This window comes from Danio rerio, chromosome 14 (assembly GCF_049306965.1).
Source record: "Danio rerio strain Tuebingen ecotype United States chromosome 14, GRCz12tu, whole genome shotgun sequence".
NCBI lineage: Eukaryota > Metazoa > Chordata > Actinopteri > Cypriniformes > Danionidae > Danio > Danio rerio.
This window is the reverse complement of record NC_133189.1, coordinates 49515001-49540638: the sequence shown is the minus strand read 5'-3', so window position 1 is coordinate 49540638 and position 25638 is coordinate 49515001. Positions and strand designations below refer to the sequence as shown.

Genomic DNA, 25638 nt, shown 5'->3' with positions numbered 1-25638 from the left:
AATTATAAAATTAAAAAAATAAATAAATTAAATATATTTTTTAACATTTAAAATAATAATAAAGAAATAAGTAATAATAAAAAAAATTAAATAAATAGATCACTGAAGGGCTAATCATTTGGATAGATAGCAGTGAGAAGCAGCACACTACAAAGGTGAGGTTGGGGGTTTTAATGCTGGCGAACTAGGAATTAAGGCCGATTATAATGAAAAAGCAATTCAGCTGCATTAACAAAGGTGATAATAAATAGATGAGAAAAGAAAAAAATGGGTTAGAGAAAATGTGTTGGTTTATTAAATAACACATGCTACCCTCCCTCTTTTATTATAATGAAAATTTTTAATTATACATATATATATAATTATTATTATTACATATATATATATGTGTGTGTGTATATATATTGCACAAAATATTGCACAAAATATATATTTTGCATATTGCACAAAATATAAAAACAAAAACATTATAAAAAAAGAATAAAAGAATATGACATACAAGACATGACCTGCAAAGAGTCATTGCAATAAAAAGAACTGTAACAAAAATCTCCAAAAAAAAAATAATAATAAAAAAATAAAATACAATAAAAACACATCATTATTAGTTCCCTTCAGTTTACAAAGACTACATCAGATAGAAAACACACACTAAAAATGTCAAATATCATAATATAAAATAACTACTGCTACAGTAATGTATTGTTGTGGTGCAAAGGCTGTGTTAGGAGAAGTATGTTGATGATGTGTGTTTGTGTAATTGGATATAGCTTTAGCATACTGTACAAGCTTGATTCCAAACTTCAGAATGCTGTGTTTAGATAAACGGTGAGTTGGTGTTTTGTTTCAAGTGAAACGCCATGTGATCCCAAACAACCTAACCTTAAGCTCCAGTTCACCTCAAGCACACAACAAACTATTGAAAGTTGTTATAAACACAAAAAAGAAATGTATTGCAAAAAAAAACTTTCAAATAAGTAAGTTCGACACAAATTAGTAATAAATAAAGCAAAATAAGTAATTAAAGTACAAAGTGTCATACTGTACTTCAAAATTCCAGCCGAGAATGAATTTATTAAAAAATAAATATATATTATGTAAAAAAAAACTGTCTATCAATTTAATATATTTTAAAATGTCTTTCATTTTGACACAGAGAGCTGACTTTTCACCATCAGTGTCACATGATCTTTAAAAAAAAAGTATTTAATTTAATCATATTTAATTCAAATATTGATTTGCTGCACATTTATTATTAAATCACAGCTGAGTTGTGAGAATACAGGCATAGATTTTGTCTAGATTTGCTTGGATTAACAAGCCAATGTACAAACCAACAACTTGCAAATGTAAAACTAGCTGAAAGTAGTGACAGACACCTGCTTTAACATTTGATGGTGTCTAACATGAGATTAACAGCAAATAATGATAATTCATCTGTTGAACTGCAGCCCAATCATCACAAATACTGCAGAAGATCAATAGAACCCGCATGGACCCTAGACTCCCACAGAAATCAATCAAGTTTAGTGAAGCAAAAATCATGGTCGAGCAGATCTGCAGAGTGGATGGTCTGAGGTATCAAGACATTTGTGCTGCCCATTACATTACAAACCACAGGAAAGTGCAAATTTTTCATCAGGATAGCGCTCCTTCTCCTATTTCAGCCTACACATCAAAGTTCCTTAAAGCAAAGAAGGTCAAGGTGCTCCAGGATTTGCCAGCCCAGTCACCAGAATTGAACATTATTGAGTATGTCTGCGAGAAGGCATTGAAGATGAATACAAAGAGTCTTGATGAACTCTGGGAGTCCTGCAAGAACACTTTCTTTGCCATTCCAGATGACTTTATTAATACATTGAGTTATTGCAGAGATGTAAGGATGCAGTCCTCCAATCTCATGGGAGTCAGACACAATATTCATTCTTTTTCCTTGGCAGCATGACTTTATATTCTATACTGGACATTATTTCTGACAAGACTTTTGTCTCAGGAAAGTCAGACCTTACCTATTCTAATTGAATAATTAAAAATCAAGACATGATCATATTTTATTCATGTAAAATAAGAGTGATCTAGAGGCCTTTGCCTTTCATTTTAGCCACTTCTGATACCAATTGATCAACTAGAAGTCAAGTTATGACTTGTTGTTCTTAAAAATTGGATAAGCGACAAGACTTTTGTCAGATAGTGAACATTAATACCCCGATTAATTGATAAATGCATTGCATTTACCTTAATGCCAGCTCTCAAGTTGGCTGATTCTCTGTTCAAAAATTGGAGTAAATTTATCACTCAGAAAAAGTAAGCAACAGAATGTATAAAGTCATCAAGTTTGCAGGACTGATGAAATGTTTTTATGGAATTTCACTTTCAATTTAATGTGTCTCTGCTTAATAAAATTGTTAACTCTTACCTTCAAACAAAAATCATTATTGACCAGCTTAATAAAAGCACATTTTTTTTTTATCAAATGTAAAGTTGTGAGTTATTTTGGATCCTGTGGTTCAAAGCTGTTTTATCATTTAAATTCAAATGAAATGCCTAAGGAGAAAAACGTAATGAAATTAAAAAAAATCCAGATACAAGGCCACAGAGAAAGTAGGTGATCACGACAGGCAATACCGGCCTGACCTGTTGAATGACAAATGTCAACTACATAAATATGGAAAGGTGACACAATTAAAATCGAGGCCATTTATAAACAAGTCTAAACCGTAGCAATAGTTTAGAAAGATGGAAGATTTATCATGTTAATCTAAACTTTGATTCAGAACTTCACAATGACTGAGATACAGATTCATTTAGAAAAAAGTATTTTAAGTCAGCAAATGTTTTTTTAAAAATGAGTTGTTTTATAGAGTCAAAACAGTATGCAGTTGTAAACTATATTAGGTGTTAGTGTTCCTAAAAAAACAAACGCAGCAGGAAATGAAAATGATATTCTGACCCTTGCGTGTGAACTTTCTAAATGAACACCTACTATTACGAGCAAAATGTGACAGACGGCCTTTACTCTAAAGCCTGCTGCTTTCTATCCCTGGCAGTTGACATGTCATAAAGTGCATACACGCATATACACGCAAACATATTCTCAAACATAACTCACAAACACTGACCTGGTCTGACAGAGGAGACAACCATTTAAAACTGCAAAAGGAGCAGCTCTCTGTATGTATGAAAGCAACAGTAAAAGCATTGACAAAAAATCCAAATGAGATGACAAGACTGTTAATTGAGTCCACATTAATCCAGATCATTTTAAAAAAAACCTCCATCCACACTTTCCAACCTGTCATAAATGTATTTTAAATGAGAAAGTTGTCTATTGATAAATATATTTTTACTTAACTGCATATCACATTCAGTCTTTAAATATTATTTTATTATTACACTGCATTGTTTTACCCTGAAATGCTCAGACATGACATGCTAAAAACTACCGTGCATCTGCATTTAATGAAATAAAAGCTTAGTGAAATGATAGGGAGACAGCACCAAAAAAAAAAAAAAAAACAAGTCTCTCATTTTAATAATATTTCAGCAGTCAATGCTGCATTCAGGTCACACTTAAAGGGACAGTACACCCAAACATTTCATTCATATTGAAGTTAATGTTAATGCAACGTTAATTTCTTTCTTCTGTTTAGACATTATATTGAGAACCGTGGCATCCCTAGTTCCTACTATGAATATTGAACCGTTCGGTATGACCTCCACGTTCAATTTGCGCTTGTGAATTGCGTTTTCTCGGTTTTGCGTTTAAATAATTGATGTGCATTTTAGATCTCCCCGAATTGACTGTGTGTGCCTGTAAGTCCATGAGCTGAGATGAGGAAACTCCTCCCTGCGAGCAAATATCCAATCAAAGTTAGGGGGTCGCTTGACCATCATTTCACAATTTCACTCAGCGAGCGGCGGTGAAATGAGGCAACAGTACAAGGAAGCGCCGGCGTCTTTCAAATCTGCGGTGTAAGGACATTTTGATTTTGCTAGTAAGTATAATGCCAATAAAAGATAAACCGGTGAACAAAAAATAACTGTGCAAGCAGTGTTTTACACATATAACAATCGCTTCACATCTGCAGCGCCATCACCCAGCAATATCACTGTCTAAAGGCAGGATAGCAGAGAAGGTAATAAAATCCTCCAGATAGCAACAATCCCTCGCTGAATTCTTCAAGCAAACACACCCAACTGGTTCTGAGAGACACATCAATTAACAAAGGCAGTGCGGGTGTTTATTGCTAAAGATTTGCAGCCTTTTTCCGTGATTGGAGATGCAGACTTTTGTCATCTTATAAAAGCACTCGATCCGCGTTACAGACTACAGTCTCGCATTTTTTCGGCACCGAGATAATTAAGATGGTTCATTTATGTTTACTTACGTACAAATATGTTTATTTGAAATGGCCAATTTATCTTTATTAACTTCACATGTTTATTTTCAAAGTGTAGGATTCCCCAGTTTGTACATAGTCTACCAGCAGCTGTGAGATTTCAGCATCCATTTTTTTATACAATATACTATTAAAATAAAACAAAATGAGTACTGCAATAAATTGTTTTTATTTTTTTCTCCTTAACCTCTTACTGTTCCTATTTCCTATAGAATAAAAAAAACAAGTGTCAAGCAATGAGAACCCAATCGAACTGAAAACCATGTTAAAAAACCGAGGTATGTATTGAACCGTGGGTTATAACTATATTGTTGCATCCCTACTAGGAACAAAGCTGTGGAAGTAAATCTTCCATTGTGTTCCACCAAAACAAAAATTCAGGCAGGTTTAGAACAAATGAATGGTGAAACTATTTAAACAGTGAACTCTCCCTTAAAAGTTGTGGCAGCCAAGTTGTCCAAAAAGCTGCTCTTGAACACACCCAAATGTGTCTGCGTGTCTAAATCAGGAGAATCAATAGTCTGCCTTGTCATTTTGAAAGAGAAAGTGAAACCACACTTGCAGATATGGAACTGTAAAACAAGCAGCACTTGGTTTCTATTTGAATTTGAATCAAGTTTATCTGCTTGCCTGTGCAAACACAAATGAAGGCAGAATTGTAGCCCTCCTGAGAATTCTTTGTCGGTCACAAAAGTACTATTTAACAGACAATTCAAACAAAAACTATATGTTTTCCTTGTGATAAAATAAGTTCACACTACGGTGATGTTTTCAAATGTATCTACTTATGAAAGCCTCTGCAAAATCATGTGAACATAAGCTCGAAATGTTGAGTAGACGATTCATTTAAGCATACAGTAGATGTTTTCTTTTCTGATGTATTTTAATATACTGTAGCTAATTTTGATAAATTAGCTATTACTTGACAGATTTTCCCTTTTTTATGCTGTTATGCAAGCATTGTATTTCACAAATGCAAGGTGACTGAAATTGAAAATGAAAACAAAAGATACTGAGCAATTAATAGTTTAAAAAGTATTAAAAAACTATAATTTGAAAACATGAAATTTTGAAAACTGAATGGAAACTAAATTGTTAAGAAATAAACTTGCAGGACTCAATTTATGTCCTGCGGCAAAATAATTTTTATAATAATTTTAGTGATCTGCTTGTGGTAGGTCAATTTATTTTTATGCTTTTGATGAAGTAGCATTCAACTTAAGAGCTCTTTAGACCATGCACTGGACCGTTTCTCCGTGTTTCGCTGGTATGTCTATAAATTATTTAGGGCTATATATTTATTCGTTTTTTATTTACAATAATTAAGACATAAAATGAGATAGTAAAATATAAATCATATATTTCTGTTTGTTTGCATCCCTACCCTTTGTGCCCCTTGGCGGCATAGTAGTGAACTAATCCTCAATCCTTTACTGGTATTTTTGAAGTGTCACCCACTGTAGCCGCAGAATACCACATTATTAAGTAATTATGATACACCAGTGACCATCAATATTACAATACTGTCCAAATAGATGGAACTGTCAAATACTGCAGGCAATTTTGGGTTTCAATAAATTACGTCTGAGAGAGACTCATCTGGAAGACTGCTCTAGAGAAATAAAACACACCAAGCATCGACGTGTGTGAAAGTTTATGAACCAATCACATTGGATTCAGTTCACAAATCTTACTAAATGATTTACTCCAAATCAATTTCCCTGGCTCTATCTGATCTGTTGGGTGAATAAATGGGCCAGTTCTCTTTTTTTGATGAACATTTTTTCTGTATAATTGTTAATTACAGCACATAGTCTTTTCTACTACCATACATCACTGAGTCCATTATGAAACTTGGCCGCTATGAGCCGTTGTGGCGTCTGGGACGCAGCAACACTTCGTCTTCTGTCAAAAACCACCTCACTGGCTTTAATGTGATACTTTATTTGTACGGTTCCTTCCAGCTCCATCTTTAAAATTATTCCATCCATCCAAGGCAGTACAGTCTGTTCACTTTGTTTTTTGTTCCTGTGACATTAAATATAACCTTTGTTCTGAAAACCTCTGAGTTCGATGTCAACACTGTGGTTCAAAAAGTTCTCCAAGAGCTATTACTGCTTCTGAATGATGTCTATCAGTTTCCATTGTTTACATCAGGGGTCTCAAACTCGCGGCCCGCGGGCCATTTGCGGCCCTCAGTGCAATATTTTGTGGCCCGCACCGACCGCTGTACACTGACAGAATCAGCGGAGCGGGGAGAGAGAAGCGCTCCCCGCTCCGCTGATTCTATCCGTACACATCGGTCACTGGCATTTCCCGCCCGCCGTGTAAACAAAGGGGCGGGGATGCCGGTGACGTCACCACGCACCCCACCCCTTTGTTAGACGCTGTGACGGGCGGAAAGTAGGAGGGAACTCGCGCCGGCCAGAACCAAGGTAATCTGTTCCCGCCCCTGCCTGCCATTTAGCTACTTATCTGCAGCCTGCCACCTACCTAGCTACAGCCTGCATCTTATATATATTATAGGTAGATACAGACTGATGTGACTGGAGTGGGGTGGGGGTGTTTTATTTATACATATATACGCCTTTTGTTTAGGTGAGGGAATGGAAGTTTTGAGTGAGTTCCCCCAAGCCATACTGAGGGTCTCAACTGCTTCCGCTCTAAAGCCAAATGTGGTTCAGATTTGTGAGAAGAAGCGCTGTCAAGTCTCTGGCAGCAAGGAGTAGGCAAAAGATGCCATGTTCAGAAGAACTGTTCATAATCTTCACTCAATGTTCTATTAATGTTCAGGACACTTCATGTTCAGAAGAAATAATTAAAACTGTTAATAATGACATTTGAGGACTTTTTTTTTGTGAAATCCCTTATGCGGCCCAGCCTCACCCAGACTTTGCCTCCTGCGGCCCCCAGGTAAATTGAGTTTGCGACCCCTGGTCTACATTGTAAAAATGATCCATACACCAGCATGGGGCTAACACATCTTACAAAGTGGATAGATGTGTTTTGTGGCCAAAATTTATTTTTAATAAACTCAAAATCATAAACATTCAGTGGCTGATGAATGCACATTCTTCTTGGCTGATGTCCGACTTGACATATGCTGTAAAACACATTCAAAGCAGCAGCTCGGGGAATAAACACGTCTCAAAGGAACTTGCCAAACAGTTTGTTTACCAAAGAAGACGATGACAAACAAGAAAACTAGACTTGATATTATTGTATAATGTTACACAGTTTATTACTCTAATCTTTACTCTAAAATTGCAAATCAATGGTTCACTTGCTTCATTCACTCATTCCGAGTACAATAATGTCTCTATAATACAAACATCTGATCAATCCTTGTTTCAATATACCACTATCTCACACAATGCAGATGGAAGCACAGGGATGAGTGTGGCCTTACCTGACACGATTACTGCAGAATTTGGTAAACTGGGGCTGACTGATGAATATTAGTCTGGAATCTTCCTGGTCTGCTAGAGATGTTTTCTCAGACGTGTCTTCTGTTTTCTCATAACCTGAGGGCGAAAGAGAGACAAATGGTCAAACGCAAAATAAACAATGCGAAAAGCTTTTATGAAACAACAGCCTTTATTTGACAAAAGCAAAGGCTAACAGATCTCCTCAATGGAAAAGAGAGAAATGTCTGCCATCATTTACTCCCCATACACTAGTCACAAACATGTTTGAGTTTCTTATCCTGAGCATTAAAAACGGAAGACATTTATATATATATATATATATATATATATATATATATATATATATATATATATATATATATATATATATATATAAATAATAATAATAAAACTAAAAACCTGTAACAATTAACTGCCATCCTAAAAGTTGTTTTTTACATGATGTCATTGATGATACGCAAGACTCGAAGGAGGGCAGGAAGTGCTTCTTCTACATAGAAATCAGTATCAGAACATCAAAATGTTTCTGTTTTATGTTGTTTATAATAGTTTAAATCAGCCAAAATGATAAACGCCAAACAGCTTTTATTGACTTTCAGCCAGTTTCTTAAACTCTCATCACTTCGAGCAAAAACTTTTGAAAACCAAAAGAAAAGGCGGCACGTAATCAACATGCATTCAATATATTCATGTGTACAAACTTTTTTGAATCCAAAAATAATTAGTTTGACAGCACTAATAAAGATTATATACAAGTCTAGCTATGTGTATAAATATATTAATGTGTAAAAAACCAATACAAACACCAACACATTTGCGCAAAATCCAAAAGAACACAAATAACGTACCCAACCATCTAATCGCTGCAATGGAATCTCTGAATTGTTTTGCAATAATCCAAGTCTTTACTGGCATTTTGGCGGAATAAACAACCGCAATGTTAACGTCGGGATGTGCAGCAGTGTTGAATGTTTGATGGTAAGTTCATAGACCGAACAAAGAAGAAATGCAAAACTTGTGAGCAAAACTAGATGATTCTTACTGAGAAGCACTTTTAACATCCACTAAAAAATTTATAATAATGATAATAATAATAATAATAAAAATAATAATAATAATATTAATAATGTAGACTATACATCCACGCTTTTATGTTTTCTCGTGTATATTTCTAAAAGAGATGTTATCAGCATGGAAAATCTATAGTAATTTAAACAACCACTCTATAGTAAAGTGTTTCCCAATACTGTGTTGTTGCTGGAAGAGCATCCACTACAAAAAAACATATGCTGGAATAGTTAGTGGTTCACCCAACTGTGGCGACCTCTGAAATAGAGAATAAGCTGAAAGAAAATGAATAAATGAATGTTATTCAGTAAAAAAAGAAACTCAAAAAAGCTTTTAAACCACCCAAAAAAAGAAGGTTCGCTCACTATTTACACTCCCTTAAGTGAACTGTCCCTTTAAAGATTAACTCTTTAACAAGTGTCAGCCTCTGAGCAGCTAAACACTTGACCTGTAACCTCTAATGAAAGCTTTTGTTTTTCCCTCAGTAGACAGACACTTGAGGAACCAATCAAAGCATATACCATCTAAATCATGCCCTCTAGTAGTACTAGGTTCAGATCTCCAGGTAGATTAAGTCATTACTAGAACTGGTGACAGCCAGTGGAGAAAGAAATGTGTGACGATATGGGCACAACCAGCCCAAGGGAACAGATGAGTGAAAGAAGAGCAGCTCAAACCGATTCGCCTGCAGGCATCCAGACACATAGACACACAGACACACACACACATACACACACACACACACAGACATACGGAACACAGATAATAATGACTCGGTCTATAACAGGCCAGACTTTAACTAGCTTAAGAAAATATAGTTTATGGCTAATATACAGCATGGCAAAAACATTTAATGGAATCCATACAACTTTTAAACCTAAAAAAACTTCCTAAAATTGAAATCAGACTGATCCAAATCAAGAAAGAATGTGTCTGGATATTAATGATGTACTAATACAGATACTGCGCTCAAGTACTTACACATACCAATGTTTGGTCTGTCTAAAAATCAACAGAAAAAAAAGCAAATATCAGAGAAGATGTAACCTTATGAAATGCTAAATAACACACTCTCAGAAATAAAGGTACAAAATCTGTCACTGGGGTCAGTGTTTCCTCTAGGATTTTTCCAGCTGTGGCGGCAGGCCTTTTACACAGATCTTTCAACTACCTATGGGGTTATTTTTAATGACAAATGTCATGAGCCCTGTATTACATGTCATGTGACAAGAATCAACTGATCAGCTTCATATTTTATTTAGAATATAACTTCGTTAGACTAATTATCTTAAACACAGAACACCCAAACACTGCAGTGCTTCTTAATTTTCTCCATAAATAAAACTCGTATCAGAGTGCAGCAATGTTCTGTCAGCTTGACATCCTCTGAGAAAAACGGGTTCCCTAGCAATCTACATACAAGTTATTGTTTAGATTTCAAAAAGTTTTACAAATACGTGATATGTACAGGCAACATATATTTCAAAATCTATCAAAAATTGTATAAATATGAATATGACTTGTTTTTGAACTGTGCAGTGCTGTAGCTGCTTAATTTGGCCAGATTCACTGCTTTATTTCATTACTGGTCATTATGGTGGTACTTGGAGAGACTAATTTTTTCTAAGGTGGTACTTGGTGAAAAAGGTTTAAGAACCATTGTAATAGAACATTTAAAATTTTTTAACATCACATTACAATATCGAAATAACCTTAAGAATGAGAAGTATTTTAAAGCATTTATGGCTATTTGCATTATCATGCTGTTATACAGGGTGGGCCATTTACATAGATACACCTTAATAAACTTATTGGGAATTTCACAAGAAAAACAATGGTGTGTGTGTGGTTTCAACGTAACTTTATTCTTTCATGAGTTATTTACAAGCCCCCTCACATATAATAATGTGCCACAAACAGGACGTTAATATCACCAACCATTCCTATTTTATTAAGGTGTATCCATATAAATGGCCCACCCTGTATAATCAGTGGCATAAAATAATCTCAAAATGACAATAATATTACTTATCAAAACAAATTCTGTGAAAATATACCGCACAACAAAAATTCTTCATCTTGACAGACCTAAGAATACCCAACAATTTTGATTTATAATAATAAAGAATCCAAATAGTTTCACATAGCATAACAGGAACACACTGAAACCATAGATCTTATGACTGTCACACTACATTCAAAGTCAGAGACCACATGAGAAATGCAAGTTCCTCAAAAGTTGTTTTTAACTGAAAATTGAACCCTACTTTAACCCCTACCCTGAGCCATAAAGGTTTATATACTCCATCACCGACTTTTGTCAGCAACATTTCACCTAAACTATAGTCTGTACATAAGGGGGAATAAAATAACCCAGATATCCAAAAACACAAAACACTAAAGACTGAAACACACTTTTACTTGTTCGTTTTATCTGAACAATCTGAACAAGGTGAGAGTACATTGTGTAAAATCATCATTACTATAATCCTCATCAATGGAGGGTGTGTGAAGGTCTAAACAACATGACTGACAGCAGATGCAATTGCCCTTAACTGACTTATGGTTTAAGAAGGTTAACAACACCTCTTTAAAAGCAGTCGCAGAGCTGGTTTACTATATTTGACAACAAAGCTGAAGCTGCACAACTAAGCGCCTCGCATACTGGACATTTCTGTGGCGAACTAGACAAAGAGTTCAAAGTTAAAAGATTAAATAAGATGTGTTTGCTTTAGTGTGTAAGAGAGGGATAAAAAAAATGTGAAAGAGGAAGTAAGATGTAGACACACTAGTTAGGTTTAACATATAAAGCTGGAGAGACTGAGGAAGTGAGGCCCGCAAGTGTCACTGCATGTATGACTATGGCTGGGTTTACTTGACTATACTTTAACAAAGGAGCTGATGGAGATTATAATGATATGGGTTAAAGAGGAGATGTCTCATTTTGGTTTTCATATAACTACAAAAAGTAAAGAGTTTTTCTTCAGTAATGAAATAACCCCAGGATATTTGTGTCCCAAATTTGCAGTTCGTTTGAGGTTGTTCTGTGTAACAAGTACTTACATGTATGTTTAACAGTCTGTATTGCTTTCATGGGGCACAGTGGTACCTTAAAAGTGCTATTTGTAGGTTTTTGACTCTTCTAAAGCACAAAATACCATAATAGATTTGCAGATATTTAAGAAACATGCTAAGTGAACATTCTTGTTTATCTGAAAAACTAGGGATGCATGATATATCGGCGGGCATATCGTTATCGGCCAATAAATGCTATTTTTATGTCTAAATTACGCCTATATCTTAAAGCGGATAAATTACGTAATTGTACAGAACTGCCTGCCTCGCGCATGCGTGGGTGGAACTTGTTCAGACTTGTCCAGTGCACAATAATGGATCTCTCCTCACATTGTTTATTCCTTCAAAGTCTGTCCTTTCTTCATGTGGTGTTGCTGTGCGTTAATAACTCAGTAAGTAACCATGTTCCTTATCATTGTAGAAATTTTTGATTGAGTGCCATTGAATATCTTGCTTTAAATCGCCTCAGGAAAAAAATATTACATGTGTAAACATAAAAGCAGCGATGCACACATGCTAAACAACTTGTTGGGGTGTTTGTAATCTAATATGATTATTTGTTAATATCAACACGTTGCTTGCCATGTGTTGTTGATGTAAGATTGTATTCAGTTGATCGAAATATTTATATTGATTATAACAAGCACATGTGATGGCTGTCAACGCGCACACACACTGATCTGACAGCCTTCACAGCAGCACGAGGGAGAGGTGCGCCAGTCACTGAATCCAGCATAGGGGCTCTCACCTTGCCACACATTAGCCCCTTTTACACATACAGACCTTTCCGGAAAATTGCCGGCAATTTTACGGAAAGGTTGTATGTGTGAACAGGTCCTTTTTGAAAATACCGGTAAATTCGTTCTGGCTATTTTCCGGAAAGAGAAGTTGTAACATTACCGGCAATTTGCCGGAATGCTGCGCTGTGTGAATGCAGAAGGAAGATTCCCATAATAAGCGCGTGCACGTCTAGAATGTGCTGACGTGAGACGTCTGCTTTAGCCAATCACAACAGTCAGACGCATTTACGTCCGCGCAGTTTGTGAGAATAAAAGCCTTTGAATATTTTTCCAGACACATTTAGCTGCTAGAAGTTAGTCAGATCACGTTTATATGTTCTTCTTAATGCAAACTGTTTAAATAATCATCGATGAGATGCTTATGATAAGCCGTTGTTTGTTTACCTTCAAGCTTTGCGTGTGCCTGTGAAACAGCCTGTGAGCGCCGGCACACGCACATATTATGAACATCTCGACATGCGAAAGTGATCCTGCGAAAGTTGTTTACAATATTGATCATCCACAGAGTTTGTAATTTAGTCAAATGTTTACAAATACAAGCGCAGCCGTTTAAAGCTCATTTGTGGTTAATGATGTCAGAATTTACCGGTATTTTGGAATGGATGTGTGAATGCTCTTTTCCGGAAAATTTCCGTAACGTCCTCGCCTGTGTGAACAGCGCTTTTTTGAATATACCGGTAAAGTCGTTCCGTAAATTTTCCAGATATTTACCGGTATCACTGTGTGAAAGGGGCTATTGTGTCTTTATATTCAGCTCTGTGTTTGTCAAAGTCATCTGTGTTCAATGCTCAGAAAATCTGACTCCAAGGGCAAATCTGCGCCTGCAGTTGAGTGAAACTCACAGCAGTTTTTTATAAACTTTTCATCGACCATTTTTCCCGCAATTGACAGCAAGAACGAACACAGAAGAGTTGTCTGATTGACAAGCAGCAGCTACATGTGTTCAAAAGAATTTAAAACGCCAAATACTGTAGGATGAATTTATGCATAATTTTCTAAAAGTAACACAATCTGTATTTAGCTGTTCGCTTGTACAGTGGCACAAAGCTGTCAAAGCCCCTCTAAAGGTGATTTTTAAAGCACCTCAAAAGGTTTTTTCGGACATGACATGTTTGTGCATATGTCCATTACTGTAACACATTTTATTCAAGAACATGTAAGCTGGTTTAAGTCTTTAGCTCTTTCATTTTAGTTTTATTTAAATATATATTTCACTTGCTTGTTGATTAAATCCCATTTTGTTATTTAACCTATTATCTTTATACAGCAATCAAGTTACATGTTAATTTGCCATGAACAAAAGAAAATAATAAATTGTTTGCATGCTGATTTATGTGAAATCCTGAATATAGGTCTATATAATCACCTTGCAATTTTGAAATTATAGCTTTTCTGCTTTGAGCATAGACTATTTAGTTCATCAGAGCAGTTCAATCTTTTATGAAGTTTGCTGCATAAAAATATAACATTTTGAAATATTTATAATTATCGGCCTATATATACAGTTGAAGTCAGAATTATTAGCCCCCTTTTGATTTTTTTTCTTCTTTTTTTAAATATTTCCCAAGTGATGTTTGGCAGAGCAAGGACATTTTCACAGTATGTCTGATAATATTTTTTCTTCTGGAGAAAGTCTTTTGTTTTACTTTGGGTAGAATAAAAACAGTTATTAATTTTTTAAAAAACGATTTGTTTTTTCGATAGTCTACATAACAAACCATTGTTTTACAATAACTTGCCTAATTACCCTAACCTGCGTAGTTCACCTAATTAACCTAGTTAAGCCTTTAAATGTCACTTTAAGGTACATAGAAGTGTCTTGAATAATATCAAGTAAAATATTATTTACTGTCATCATGGCAAAGATAAAATAAAACAGTTATTAGAAATAAGTTTTTAAAACTATCATGCTTAGAAATGTGCTAAAACAAATTTCCCTCCATTAAACCGAAATTGGGGAAAAAAAATTAACAGGGCGCAAATAATTCAGGGGGGCTAATAATTCTGACTTCAACTGTATATCGGCTATCGGCCTCCAAGTCTGAAGAGTTATCGGTTATTGATATCAGCTAAAACTCCCTATTAAAAACAATGCTGAAGACAGATATTCTGCTTCGACATGCTGGAAAACTGTCTTTGTTTTGGTTCTTTTAAACCGCTCACTGCCAGTTTAGCCAATAATATTTCAGCACACAGAGCTGTAAATGTAAAAATGAAAAATATAAAATTATTTTTAATATTAATAAAACAAATGACATGGTTTTCTTCATGGTTTACTTTAAAATGTTTTCCTTAACATAACAAACTGTAATTGAAATGTATATACAGTAATTGGTATTGAATCAAATTTAAACAAAGACGTACACAAGACCTCACAATGCCCTTCTCAGTGAAATGACTTTCCACGTGTAAACACAACAGCCCCATTCATGACAGCACTCGATAAATAATTAATAGTTGTGCTGATAAATAATGCAGATGGCACACAGAAAATTGGCCAGGCTCATCTCAGGATCACTATTATTAAAACAACAGCGGGAAGCAATTTGAGAATGAGAGCAACGGGAGATTAAACGGAGCTCATAACAAGAAAAGATGTGTTTTCAGCAGCACCGCCCTTCACTTCTGACCTCTTGACTCCAATTAAAATCAAATAAGACTCGCTGAGGTTTATAAACTCTGATCAGCCTACAATGCAGTTTACAGGCCCGTGGATGCACAACACGATATGAATGCACTGTTTGTTTCTCAGCAGCTGGAGGTGTGACTGACAATCTGATCACATGTGCATCTGCTGAGAGAAATTTAATGAATTGAGGGAGTTAACCTTCACTCCCTTTAGACAACAATCTCTCTGTATGTTTGAGTGTGCTGTCAAAGCAACATCTGCAAAACCAGTGGTGTGAATTTGGTGCGAGTGCATGTCTGAAAGAGAGAAGAAGGGATTCGTAAACCTTTAATATTAAATAAAAAAAGCCACATTTAATAGCATTAATTCATTAATTAGTCATTAATTCTGCAGTTTCATATGGTTGATGCGTGTGCATGTCAAGTATTTTCTTTAATCAAAAATTCTCTGGCATGATGACTTTCTGCAACCCTCTGTAGTCAATGTAAATGATTACACCTTAAAGGAGGAAACAGAGACACAAAAAAGACACAACAAGAACAAACAAGCTTTACAGGAACAAATCCACAAATTTTTTATGGTGGCAATTTTTTTCTTTGCCGTTGATTTTACTTGCAGGTACAAAAGGATTACTCAAATGTGTTAAAAAGGCATGACTGCGTTTTATCAAAAATAGTGGCAATCAATCAAATGCATTTATTAAACTCTTATAAATCCTCTTATATTTTAGCAATTTCTTGTGGACTGAAAAACTTTTCCTCAATGTTACGCTGACAAGGGCAGCGATGGCAGCAATGACTGCAATTACTATGACTATGACAACTACTACTACTACAGCAACTACTACGTTGATGATGGCAACTATTAAAACTACTATGGCGACGACTACAACTACCAAGGCTATGACAACTACTACCACAGCAGCGACTACTACGTCAACAAATATTAAAACTACAATAGCGACAACTACAACTACCATGGCTATGACAACTACTACTACTACTTCGACAACTATTAAAACTACGGCAATGACTACAACTACTATGACTACAATTACTACTACAGCAACAACTACTATGTCGTTGACAATGTCAACTATTAAAACTACTCGATCGACGACTACAACTACGACAACTACTACTACTAAAGCAACAACTACTACGTCGATGACAACTATTAAAACTACTATAGCGACAAATGCAACTACCATGGCTATGACAACTGCTACTACAGCAACGACTACTACGTCGACAACTATTAAAACTATTGCGACGACTACAACTACTATGACTACAAATACTACAGCAACGACCAGTACGTCGTTGACAACTACAACTATTAAAACACTGGCGATGAGTGCAACTACTTTGATTACGACAACAACTACTACAGTAACGAGTGCCATGTCGACGACAACAACTATTAAAACTACACTGGCGATGACTAAAACTAGTATGACTATGACAACAACTATTACTACTACTGTGTTGATGACAACAACTATTAAAACTACTCTAGCGATGACTACAACTACTTTGACTATGACAACTACTACTACTACTACTAAAAGTAATGACTACCATGTCAAAGACAGCAACTATTTAAACTAACATGGCGACGACTACATCAACGAAATCGACCACTACGTCAACAACTACAGCTACAACTACTACGATGACTACTACTACGTTGGCGACTACTGGTTTTGTTGACGACTACTATTACTACATACAAGAATTACATGCAACTATTGACCTTGATCTTCACGCACAAGCGAACGCAGCCATTGGAATCATTTTGGCTCATTGAGACTTCCGGTCTCATTCACATCCATTGATTTTTAGACATTGAAAGCAGCTTGTTATGTTCATTGATGTTGCAAATTGATATTTTTTAATTTTCTTATTTTGCATTTTATGTTTATTCTAGAACACACTTGTCTGTAGAGCAAGCAGTTTGACCGTTTTTCCGCGTATATATTCCTAGTCCTTTCTCCAATATAGGTAACTGAATCGGAAGTTCTAAAACAAATTGCAAAATTGAGTGAACTTCTGCATTTTAGAATAAGGACAATATTTTTTATATTTTTAACTATATATGGAAAACACCGGATAGATATTGTATACCCTCATTCCTCCAATAAATACCGGGATATGATATTTTGCCCATATCTCCCAGCCCTAGTGTGCAGCATTTGAAATTATCCATTTATTTTTTTCCCTTTTTCCCTTTACTCTCTCTTTTTTATTACTCCGCTTATATTAGAAAGCTACAGCTTCTCCAACCCTAATAGCACATCGCTCATATCGAGCTGTAAATTTGGGTCACTTTGCCCAAGCTCTGAACTAAAAACAGCAGCGATTGATCAGATCAGCAGACATGACAACAGGGGCAGCAGAAGCCAAAAAAACACAAGACTGCCAGACTCATTCGAAAATTACAGCGCATTACCCCCTGTTAGAGACACGCAAGGTTCAAACAGCACCAAAACACTCATCCACATGCTGCGCATCCCTTGTTTTGCAATGCGAGTAAACAGATACGTTTATGATCACATTCTGTCACCCATCCAGCCTCAACGCTGCATAAAAATAACACATAGTAGAGCGAGCGAGAGAGAAAAACACAGACATGAATCATTAATCTAAGAGCTATGATTCACAATATGTGTAATGACATGTGCTGAGGGCAGCAGCTGAAGGGGAAGGCTGTAGTGATCAAGGCCAAGGTTTTCAATTAAGCGCAAGTACTTAAGGGATTATAAACACGAGTTGAAAAAAAAAAAAGACTGTTTGCTCTTTAGGGCAGAGAGAGTCCGGCTGAAACTGGAGGGATTCCCTGCTCTCTGTGGGCGTAGCAGAGCAGTCAGTGAGGCGGAAAGGATGGAGAGTGGAGGAGATACATGACATACATCGGCAGAGCGGAAAACGTGAGAAGAGGAATTCCGGATGGCACGGACACACGTGGGGCGATGAGTCAGAAAGCTGGCGGGTGACCAGAGGCTCTGATCTCAAAGCTCTCTCACATTTGAATGTTGAGGTTTCAGAGTGAAAAAGAAAGTGAGGAGGGAGATCCGAGTCTGAAGGTTTTTGCACGAAGAATTCAGAAATTTTCATTGGATGTTTTTTTTTTTTGTATTTGTATCCAAAATCTTTGGGTGCTTTCACACCTATAGATCGATTGCTTTCTTCCGAAACATTTAAAATTATTACAATGTTGCTTTTTGTTCTTGGTGCGGTTCACTTTTACACGGCAAAGTTTCTACACGAATCAAAATAGCTAAAACAAGTCAAGTGCAAGTAAACTCTCCTCACAATTGGTCAGAGTTTGGTTTATTTTTCCGAGATTCGTCTCAGCTTTCATGTTGTTATTTTAATTTATGACTATGAGAAATGAGACGTAAGCAAAAAAGGTGTACTTTCATTTTGAATGTTAAATATAAATCAGAGGTAATTTCTCATAAGAGCCTCATTTCAATGGTCAAGGGCTGTAAAACATATATCGATTCTATATCAGAAGTAGAGTTAACAAAAAAAGTTAATGATATTATATATTAGGGTTGTCACGGTACTGGAATTCGATACAAAGTCGTTAGGGTTAGGGTCTTCCCTTCTCTTTGCTCCTCTCTCACTTTCCTGTCTGTAATCTCCACTGTCCTGTCCATTGATGGTGAAAACCCTGAAATGATATTAAAAAATAAAAAATCTTTGCAAATAAAAAGGAAACAGCACAACTAGTTCACAACTACATGACAAACCATCACAATGGTGGGGAAAAAAAAATTGTACACATACCAGAGATTCCTGTTGCAACATTTAAGAAAGACGCAAATCAGTACTCAATTTAAAAGCATTTCAAAAACCAAAAAAAGCACAAAAATTTAATTAATGCTATTGCTATAATGTAAATAATTTTCATGTTTTGTTTATTTATTTAAATAATTCCTAAATATTGCTGCCAACGTGCTCTGAAAGGCATAAACACACCATGTGGAATTTGAAATGCTCATATTACTCAAACAAAAGTTCCAGTTACCACAGTGGTACAGCGCAGTTAGGAAACGACTGTCCTGCATCTTGATTGCCAAATCTGAAAACGGAAATTTGATAAGAAGCTTTCAAAGGCTTTTTGCCTCCAAGTTTGTGCGCTCCAAGAATTGAGGGACAACACAGTGGAAAAGAGATTAAAAGGAAACGCATCTGCTTACGTTGATACCCACAAGGACCAGCACAACTCGGTCAATCTTTGGCTCTTAAGAACTTCTGACACAGAGCATTTAAAGCCTTGTTGAGCATTAGGCTTGGATGCACTGGCCAGTGTTGTTGTTGGTAATTAAAACGTTAAAGCTGTGTGCATTTCTACAAGAGACTTTTACAGATTGAGTTTTAGAGATGTGTCAAAATTTTTTCAATGCAATAACACCGCCACCGACAAAAGTGCAAGACCTGGCACTGACCGTCCAGCTGTTGGCACTATGACAATTGAACATGTTGACAAGTTTTCTAACAAAATATACTAGTTAAAAACTGTTTGTGTGGAGGTGTTTGTGTTCATGTTTAAGTGATTTTCCACAAGTGGTTCAAAAAAGATGCTTCATAGCCTTAGTCTTAACATTAACATTCATTTGTGGCCATCCTACATTATAAACTGGGAAACCTGCAATTATCAACCTTTGCATTTGTTTAGCTTGGGAACTAATGTTTATTAGACTGCATTCTCTAGAATCTTCTGAAGCAATTACTAATTAGGATTGCACGACATTGGAAAAAAATTTATATTGCAACAATTTGTTTTTCTGCAATTTATTTTGCAATAAATACCATTTCGCCAGATGCTTTTTTTAATATTTCATAATAGGAGTTATTAGGATTATTCTGTATATTATAGATAATAATATATCTTACGGTTCGGTTACGATTATTATGCCTTCGATTCGATTCAATTCGATATCTCGGTGCATCACGGTGCATTGACGATGCTTTCCATATACAGTGTTATATTTTAGGGGGGAGGCTATAACAAGCTGTCTGTATAAACACACAGACACACAGCGCCACACTGTCTCTCATTCAAACACATACACAAACATAGACAGCACCAAAGAAACAAACACACACACACGCGCACACTTAAGCCCTCGCAACAGGGAGAGCTCGCATTGAGCGGAGCAGAAAAATGGAAAAAAAAAAGAAGCACTTTTCCGACGGTCCCTTACTGAGAGCTCCTCTCAGCGCGAGCTCTCCCGGCTAAACACGTATTGCGAGGGCTCAAACGGAGCAGTTCTCGTAATGTCGAGCGAAAAAAAAGAAAGACAGCTGTGTAACATAACATAATAAGCTTTGTCTTTTTGTAGGAAACACACTTAAGATCTTTTTAGGGTGAGAGGTTTTTGAGTTATTGCCGTCTATAACTGAATGTGTGTCAGGAATATCGAAAACAAAACCAACTGAACCGCGCTCATTTCTGCCCTGAGTTGGCTGAGTGTTGTAAATACTCGCGCTCACCACCCTTGCGACAGAGCGCATAGGAGATAAATGACGTCAGTACATAATAACCGGTTATGATTATTACTGAACCGATACCTTATTGTCCGCGTCTGCATCGCGGTGCACCAAAGAAACAATTAATTTTGACACCCCTACTGTATAACAATTTATTGCTAATGTGCTAATTTATTGCTAATTTATTGCTAATAATTATATATATATATATATATATATATATATATATATATATATATATATATATATATATATATATATATATATATATATATATATATATATATATATATAAGCAAAAATGCAAAAATGATTAAATAAACAATGCTTTTCTGATTTTCTTAAAAGTTGTACAGTGTTCAGACACACTACTTAAATAAATATCACTGACTACAGTCTTCTTTGTACAAATAAATAAAAACTTTATAATCTAAAGATGAAGTTTGTGTTAAAGCTCTCTTGAAATGCTTAATATTCACAGGTCTAAAACATACAAATAATAAACTTTCACCACATTATGGATATTTTTAGCAATGACAAACTATTGTAATCAACTATAATCACGACTGCAAATTGCACATGCTACGATGTGACTACTGCAGAAATATCATATCGAAATATCAATGTTGAAAATATATATTGTGCAGCCCTATTACAAGAAAAGGTGTAACGTGACCAAAATATCTTTAAAACTCCATATAAAACAATAACAACACTGACACTAGAAAACATAGTCCTGTGGTGGGACTAAATATGGCTGACAGGAAGCTCCATTCTAAAACAGGAATGGGTGGCTGCGTAATTGATACCACAACAAGCAAACACAGTGTCACAAGAAGCTTTAAGAGAAACTCTGGATGAAAAATAACCCTGGCATAGAGAGGCTCCTTCGTTCAACCCCACAGCCAATTTAGAGAGTAGGAATAGCTTAAAGCCAAGCTAACCAACATTGCATAGCTATATGGCGGTATATACAGCTAGTGGAAAAACTGAATGCTTTACTAGCGAGAAAACGATTAAACAGACCATCTGCAGCATGAGGATAAAGAACGAGCCTCCTCCATTTAGCCTCTTTACTATACTTTTACTCTTCACTGCTTTACTTTCGTATATAAGGCAACAGTGTTGTACGCATTCCACTGAAGACATTCATTAGCCTATATATTTAATTTAGTTTGTTAAGCGCAAAGATGCGTTTCAAAACTATTTATAAATTCAGTTCCAATTTCCAGCAAACGAATAAATGGACATGAGTTATATCCAAACAGACATCCTGTTCTTATGCCCCATATGGTAATGCAGACATCTCCAAAACTCAACAAGTGGACAAATCTAAACTTTTTTCTATAAAAGCAAATATTGATATGCATATAATAAACAGCAAAATGGTCACTGGTTCGAGCCTCAGCTGGGTGAGTTGGCATTTCTGTGTGGAGCTTGCATGTTCTCCCAGTGTTTGAGTGGGTTGCCTCTGGGTGCTCCGGTTTCCCCAACATGTCCAAAGACGTGGTATAGGTGAATTGGATAAGCTAAATTGTCTGTAGTGTGTGTGTGTGTGTGAGTGTGTGTGTGTGTGTGTGTGTGTGTGTGTGTGTGTGTGTGTGTGTGTGTGTGTGTGTGTGTGTGTGTTTGTGTGAATGAGTGTGTATGGTTGTTTCCCAATGATGGGTTGCAGCTAGAAGGGCAACCGCTACATATAAACATAAGCTGAATGAGTTGGCGGTTCATTCCACTGTGGCGACCCCAGATAAATAAAAGGATTAAGCTGAAGAGAAAATGAATGAATATAATAAATAATACTGCTAATAATAATAACAACAACAACAACAACAACAACAACAACAACAACAACAACAACAACATTATACAAATGCAAATTGTCATGAATAAACCGAAAAAAGGCCCCTGACATGAAGGCATGGAGATAGCAGTTTTTATATTCATGTAGAAAATAATTAATTTTGTAACATTTTAATCCTTTAATTTTTTTTTATTTGTAAAGATATTTGTGCATACCTGTGTGTATTAAGCAATGTGTAAGCGTTTGGACCTGCATAGGCGCATAACTTACATGCTCTGCAGGGCTCGAAATTGCGACCATTTTGGTCGCATATGCGCCCGAAATTTTATCTATGCGACCATAAAATATTTTTGGGAGCATTTCTGCGAGTGCTTAAAATTGTTGTGTGCGAACAGTTTTTACTGCAAAATGTTCACCACATGCGCGGATTCGGGAGACATTCACGCAGAATTCATCTCTAAGCTCTTTGTTTGCACTTGGAACGGGAAACGCAGCGCTCAGGAATGGTTTTAAACAGTTGTCATGTCAACTTGCTGCAGTAAACAAATCCAAGTCCGTAATGCTTGCCCCGGCTTCGCGCTCTTCTTATTGGCCCACTGCTCTAGCACTGAACGCGAATGATTGGTTAATATCAGCTGTCAATCACTCAATCAGCGCCTTCTGGCTTCGGATGACAGAGAGCTGCTACCGCGGAAAACTAAAGCGCTAAAGATGAGATTGAAGATAACGCGGACAGATTTAGTTTTAGAAACCATCTAGTTCTGTTATAAAAATCTATTTTCTTGTGATAACGGGATTTCGTTGAGACATATTTTCCTCACGCACGCATATTTATATTATTATTTTTTTGCTTGTTAGTTTGATTAGTGTTGATTTCAAATACAATAAATCTGTTTGTATAAAACTTGTAGTAACGGTGCTCATAATTGGTGGGTGCGACTAAATTTTGGCTGATGCGCCTAAATTTTTAAAGTTAGGAGCACCGGTGCTACCAAGCAAAAAGGTTAATTTCGAGCCCTGCTCTGCGCTGGACTTTAGACCAGCTTTTAGTTGGCCAATGGCGCTGTCTATTTCAGTTTCGCAACGCTAACAATGCTTCGTAACACCTCCTTTATAGACTAGCACACCCATGAGTCCACAAAGCAGCACGAATGGACCTGCCATTTAAACGACGTGGTGCAAAACGTAAAAAATTAGGGTTGCACTGGTCAGAAAAAAAAACAACAAGTTGCGCCATATTGCACCAGGTCTATGACCTCTAATGTTTTTCAGCCAATGATAAACTTCCGGTTAGGGCTGCTCGATTATGGGAAAAATCCTAATCACGATTATTTTGGTCATAATTGTAATCACGATTATTCAAAACGATTATCAGTTTAAGTCAAAATTATTCGCCCTTCTGTGAATTTATTTTTATATACAAATATTTCCCAAATTATGTTTAACAGAGCAATTTTTTACAGTTTTTCCTATAATATTTTTTCTTCTGGTGAAAGGCTTATTGTTTTATTTCAGCTAGAAAAAAACAGGTTTAAATATTTTGAAACCTATTTTAATAGCTCAATATTATTAGCCCCCTTAAGCAATATATATTTTTGATTGTCTCCAGAAGAAACTACTGTTACATAATGACTTGCCTATTTTACTCTAATAAAGCCTTTAAATGTCACTTTAAGCTGAATACTAGTATTTTGAAAAATATCTAGCAAAAAATTATTTGCTGTCATCATAGCAAAGATAAAATCAGTTACTACAAATGAGCTATTAAATCGGTTAAAACTGTGTTATAAGCATCTTCACTGTAAGAAAAAACTTTAACTACAAAAGTCCTTCAGTCAAGAGCAGTGATTTTGTCCTTTTGTTGTTTGATTATTAATAAAAACAGCAGCAGGAATAATCGCACGCCGTCACTTTAAGAATAGTGCGGCTCCGATATGGTTTCTCTTTCACGTGTCTTTTGATTCTCAACTTGTTTGTTTATTACACAAATGAGGATTAATATGAATAATCACTAAACACCGTGCATGTACTTGACCATTAAAGCGCTCGCATTAAGATGGCGTTAGATGTGCGTGTGCTCTGCTGTCAGAGGCTAAGCGCGGACCGCGCGCACACAGACACACACAAACACACACACAATACCTGTCTGAGGCCAAGCGCAGCGCGTGCACACACACAACGGCATGTGCTCTTTCGCGCTTTTAAAATATCAATGATGCGCATACCACGCTGCAAAAGTTACATTACAGCACATCTTTCAGTCACTTTCACGTGGAACTGGAAAGGCGGTATATGATAGAATAATCGTTTATCTCGATTAATGGTTTTTCATAATCGTTAGAAGCCGTAATCGAAATCGAATTTTTGATTAATTGCACAGCCCTACTTCCGGTGAAATGTTAATGTGACTATTTTCAATTTCATATGGTTTCTTTTACAGCATCGATGTTGTAATGTAATTAAAATACAATCAGTTAAATAGACCCATGCATTGGATTAGTTGTTCAATCATAAAACGAGATGAAAGACCACGTAAATGCAAGCGGCATCAGTAGCTACAGACTTACGCAGAAACTTCAATAAAAACACTGGGCTAAAAATTTTATTTCCATATTTTAAAGACATGGTGGGTAAAAATGGAGTTGGATGCACTGCTTTCTGTCCAGTCTGAGACCCACTTTAAAATGGTATATCAATCATCCAGTTAAGATCACTGATTGAGATTATTAAAGAAATCAGATCTTAAACGTGGCAATTTTGTTCACCTTTGAGCTGGAGGACTGAAAATGAAAAGTCGCTGTGCATATACCCCATTCCACTTTCGAAATTCATGCCAGTGTCCCATTTCACTGCTCGTATTCCTCACTATCTTTCACACTATCCCTCTCTTGGCTATAGATGAAGGTTGATATAAATAGTCCTCCCCGGCTCCCCTC

At 36.1% G+C, this 25638-nt stretch overlaps 1 protein-coding gene and 1 long non-coding RNA gene across 9 annotated transcripts in view; both read right to left on the bottom strand.

Moving 5' to 3' along the window:
* atp8a1 (ATPase phospholipid transporting 8A1) overlaps window positions 1–25638 on the bottom strand; it is a 332848-nt gene that overhangs the window by 262122 nt on the left and 45088 nt on the right. For all 8 annotated transcript variants that reach the window (XR_012389972.1, XM_073922212.1, XM_073922214.1 and 5 more), the window contains exon 2: window positions 7810–7924. Coding sequence is in view for 7 of the 8 variants with exons in the window: in XM_073922212.1 (XP_073778313.1) it covers window positions 7810–7924 (115 nt within the window). In the remaining variant the exon portion in view is untranslated. The remainder of the gene's footprint in view (window positions 1–7809; window positions 7925–25638) is intronic.
* Window positions 24162–25638, bottom strand: part of LOC141377594 (uncharacterized) — a 2330-nt gene continuing 853 nt past the window's right edge. The window contains exons 1-3 of the long non-coding RNA XR_012389976.1: window positions 24845–25638; window positions 24387–24784; window positions 24162–24317 (exon numbers count right to left, since the gene is read on the bottom strand). The exon at window positions 24845–25638 is cut by the window's right edge and continues 853 nt beyond it. This is a non-coding gene — a long non-coding RNA (uncharacterized lncRNA). The remainder of the gene's footprint in view (window positions 24318–24386; window positions 24785–24844) is intronic.